This window comes from Habropoda laboriosa, unplaced genomic scaffold (assembly GCF_001263275.1).
Source record: "Habropoda laboriosa isolate 0110345459 unplaced genomic scaffold, ASM126327v1 scaffold42, whole genome shotgun sequence".
Classification (NCBI taxonomy): Eukaryota; Metazoa; Arthropoda; class Insecta; order Hymenoptera; family Apidae; genus Habropoda; species Habropoda laboriosa.
The window spans coordinates 1,088,938-1,092,789 of record NW_017100181.1 but is presented as its reverse complement, the minus strand read 5'-3'; the positions used below and the strand labels follow the sequence as shown (position 1 = coordinate 1,092,789).

Genomic DNA, 3,852 nt, shown 5'->3' with positions numbered 1-3,852 from the left:
CGTATTATTATTATATATAACAGTTAATTTAAAGGGTAATTTCAAACACAAAATGGCATACAAACTATAAATTGTACAGAAGTTATTATTTCTTTATTGTATTTGAGAACATTTTAGTTTTGTAAATATGTTCTTCCTTTTTTGTTAGTACTGAAAGATATTTTTAATATTGAAAAACTATAAATAACTCCATATTTTGTAGTTTTCTGTGTGAAATGTTATTTTTGAAAACTTGCAGAGAATTTTATTAATTACCAAATGCTCTGTACATATTTACACTATAAAATATAATACAACTTATATTTAAGAATTTATTTAAAAATCATTGTATTTTCAGAAATTAAAAAATCGTACATCTGATATAACAAGAGGAACAGTTCAAAAATCTGTTTGTGTATTAAGCACTTTACCATTATATGGTCACATTCAAGTAAAAATGGCTTTGATAACACATGCATACTTTGAAGAAGGTGACTTCAGCAAAGTGTCATTATTAGAAGATACATACCATCACCTTAATTCTTGTATGAGCAGTGAAAGTCAAATACCACCCCAAATCTTTGTTGGTAACTACAAAATATTAATCATTGTTTTTCTTCAATTGAAAATGGTTTAAATAAATATTTTATGTAAAAAAAATGAATATTTATAGGATTGTCTGCAAGAGATTTCATATTGCAATTTCGTCATAAAGCTGTCTTATTATTTAAACTACTTTTATTAGAAAGAAAAATAGTTTTTTATCAGTCACCAGTTCAACCATTATGTGCTGCAATATTGACATTACTCTCATTGTTTCCTGGTATGATAGAACATGGCTTGCAACAAGCTGCATGTGTTAGGTAGTATATATAATGTAAAATGAGAAAAAAAGTACTTCTTTTTAATTACTGTTTACATAAATTATTTTTTATTATCTTCCTTTAGACCATCTAGACCCATGTCTCCTATTCCTACGTTTGATGAAGAAGAAATGTCAATAAATAACATTGATAATAATTTATCCTCCACAAATTCTGTAAAACATAACATATCTGATACAGTTAAAGAACATATTAATGGTAATTCTAATAGAAATTCATTATGCATAAATGACAACAAATCTATTGAAACTATGGAAAGTAAATGTATGGATGAATTTAAAAATATGACGGTACAAAAGAATAACAATGAAAATGAAAATTTAAGTATGAAGGTTATTGAAGTTGAATCAGCACAAGAATGCACTGAATCTTATGTAGAAGAAAATAATTCTGTGTATTCTTCAAAGCCAAATGATAATGTACACAGGGTACAGAGTATAAATACAATTACATTAAGTACAACAGATACTGACAATACATTACCACGTGATACAAGTAATGATGCACTTTCGGATGTACGTTTAACAAATAATATTACCCAAATTGCTCATCTAAATAATTATTATAAATATTAAAATATAATTAATTGTTACTAATTTATTAATTTTCTTAAGGGTTATCTATGTTTACCATATCTGTCCTTACCATATTTGGACCTTCTGGCAGACATTAATGTTAGAGGTTACATAGTGGGAGCAACAAATGTTTTATTTAAACAGAAAAAACAACTTATTGATGTGTTAGTAGAAGTAAGTTTCAGTTGGAATTTTTAATTCTAAAGATAAAATATTGTATTACTGATAAACTACTTCACTAAAACACAAAGGTTGAAAATACACGAATAGAAACAAGTGATCCTGAATTAAGAAGACAATTGCATCTTACAACAGAGGATCTCAGATTTGCAGATTATGTAGTAAGACATGTAGCAGAACCACGCAAAGATATTTTTTTGGATGGTGTAGGATGGGAAGGTGGAGATGAATGGATTAGAACTCAATTTCGTGTTTACTTATTGAGTATGTTAAGAACATCTATGCAACAAGATACTCGTCAGTGTGATCATTACAATTCTGCATTTATGGCTGCTTGGCGTTCAACAAATAATTATAAAATATGGAGTAGTTCTAGTAAGCCAGAAATTAATAATATGGAACCTGGTCATCCGTTTGCTGGGCAATTATCAGTGCAAGATATGAAATTACGATTATCACAGTAAGTATGTACTAATGCAACATAAACATGAAAATAATAAACATATAAAACTAAATTTATACATTTATTCTAGTACAATGCAAAATACAGAAAGTGGCAGAAAATTGAATCAAGCAATGGCATCAACTGGAAGGGCAGTTGCAACAACGGGAAAAGCAGTAGGTAAGATGAACTAAAATATCTCCATTGTCTTTACTAATGTGACAAAATAATTAGGGAAAAATTGTTAGGTTTATGGCTGTAAATGTTATAATTCATAAATTATTTAAATTAAGTTTATATCTTTTTAGATTTCAAGATCACCGTTATTTTTGTAATGGAATTCATATTTTCAATCACACCACGTTATAGCTGATATAGAAACGAATTCAAGCACATGAACATCAGATGATCTGGAAATCAAAATTTTGAATCAGATAAATTCTCGCATTCCTTCTTTTTTTGATCATTTGACATATAAAGCAATTAAAATGTACTAAATATTAGAAGATCATTAATATAAGTGTTGTGCACTAAATAATGTTCAAATTGTAATTGTTTTACGTTATTAACGAATACTATTTATTATATTTCTTAGGTGGTGCATTCTCGCAAGCCAAAGGAGCTTTTTCTAATTGGTGGACTACATTAACAACAGTTCAGTCAGTAGAGGAAGGAAAGACTGACAATCAAACTTCAATGATGCATCAAACACTTTCAAATATAACAAATAAAACTGTTATAGAAGATAAAGAAATGAATGTAGCTACTAATAACACAGATTTAGGAATGATTGCAGATTAACATTAAAAACTTACAAAAATTTCAGTTATTTGTTACAATGGCTATAAAGCTAGTTTTTTCTAAAACTAGAAGTAAAAGCGTGATACTGTACCTACCATCTATATAGGCATGGTAGACTAAGAATAATTTATTCTTATTATACAAATTGCTGGTATATAAAACAAAGAAGTTAATTACATCTGAAAAATAATTCAGGTAAGAAAAAATACCTGTAAAATGAATAGTATATGTATAACAAAATTTGAATAATAGAATGTATCAGTGTGATACACTATGTACTGATGAAAAGATATCAAATTTCTATTAGAACTACATTTTACTACTTCATTTATAATTATATGTTTTTCTTAATTGTTGATTTTTACTTTAACCGAAAAGAATACTCTATCAATAGATGTAATTATTACCCAGGAACTTCTCTTTTGCATGGAATAATAATAAAAAAAATATCTAAATGATCACAATAATTAAAATATTTTATTTATATTGATTTAGCATTATTTCAGTAATATAAGAAAATTATTTTAAACATTTACACTATAATTTCAAAAGTCTTTAAACATGTGTATTACTACACATAAATTGAATTACATATTACCAACTGGTTAAAATTAACACTTCATGTATGTAAATAGTACATATTGCAAGATTTACACAATATTGCACATTTACAGTATTTTTTACATAATATCATCTCTTATTAAAAGTATCAAAAATTGTATGTACTTCTTCCAGCATAAATGAAGATTTATCTACAATATGTAACTATTTAAAATGTAAAACATTGATTTTATACATCTTATTATGCTACGAAAATCAGGAAATATGAAAAGGTATTGTTATAGTATTTACGTTTTGTAAAGAAATGTGTAGAAAATTCAATGATTTTATAGCCACAAAGTACAGTACTGTAGTTTATTATTTATAACTTATTATATAAATTATGTAGAATATAAAGAACTTAAATTCCATGCTTGTAACAAGTATGTAG

General features: G+C 26.5%; 1 protein-coding gene across 1 annotated transcript in view; it reads left to right on the top strand.

Moving 5' to 3' along the window:
- LOC108579093 (late secretory pathway protein AVL9 homolog) overlaps positions 1 to 2,861 on the top strand; it is a 6,879-nt gene extending 4,018 nt beyond the window's left edge. Inside the window, 6 exon segments of the mRNA XM_017942536.1 lie at positions 338 to 566; positions 653 to 842; positions 928 to 1,612; positions 1,690 to 2,078; positions 2,152 to 2,240; positions 2,656 to 2,861. Coding sequence (XP_017798025.1) covers positions 338 to 566; positions 653 to 842; positions 928 to 1,612; positions 1,690 to 2,078; positions 2,152 to 2,240; positions 2,656 to 2,861 — 1,788 coding nt within the window.
- Positions 2,862 to 3,852: the final 991 nt, after the last annotated feature.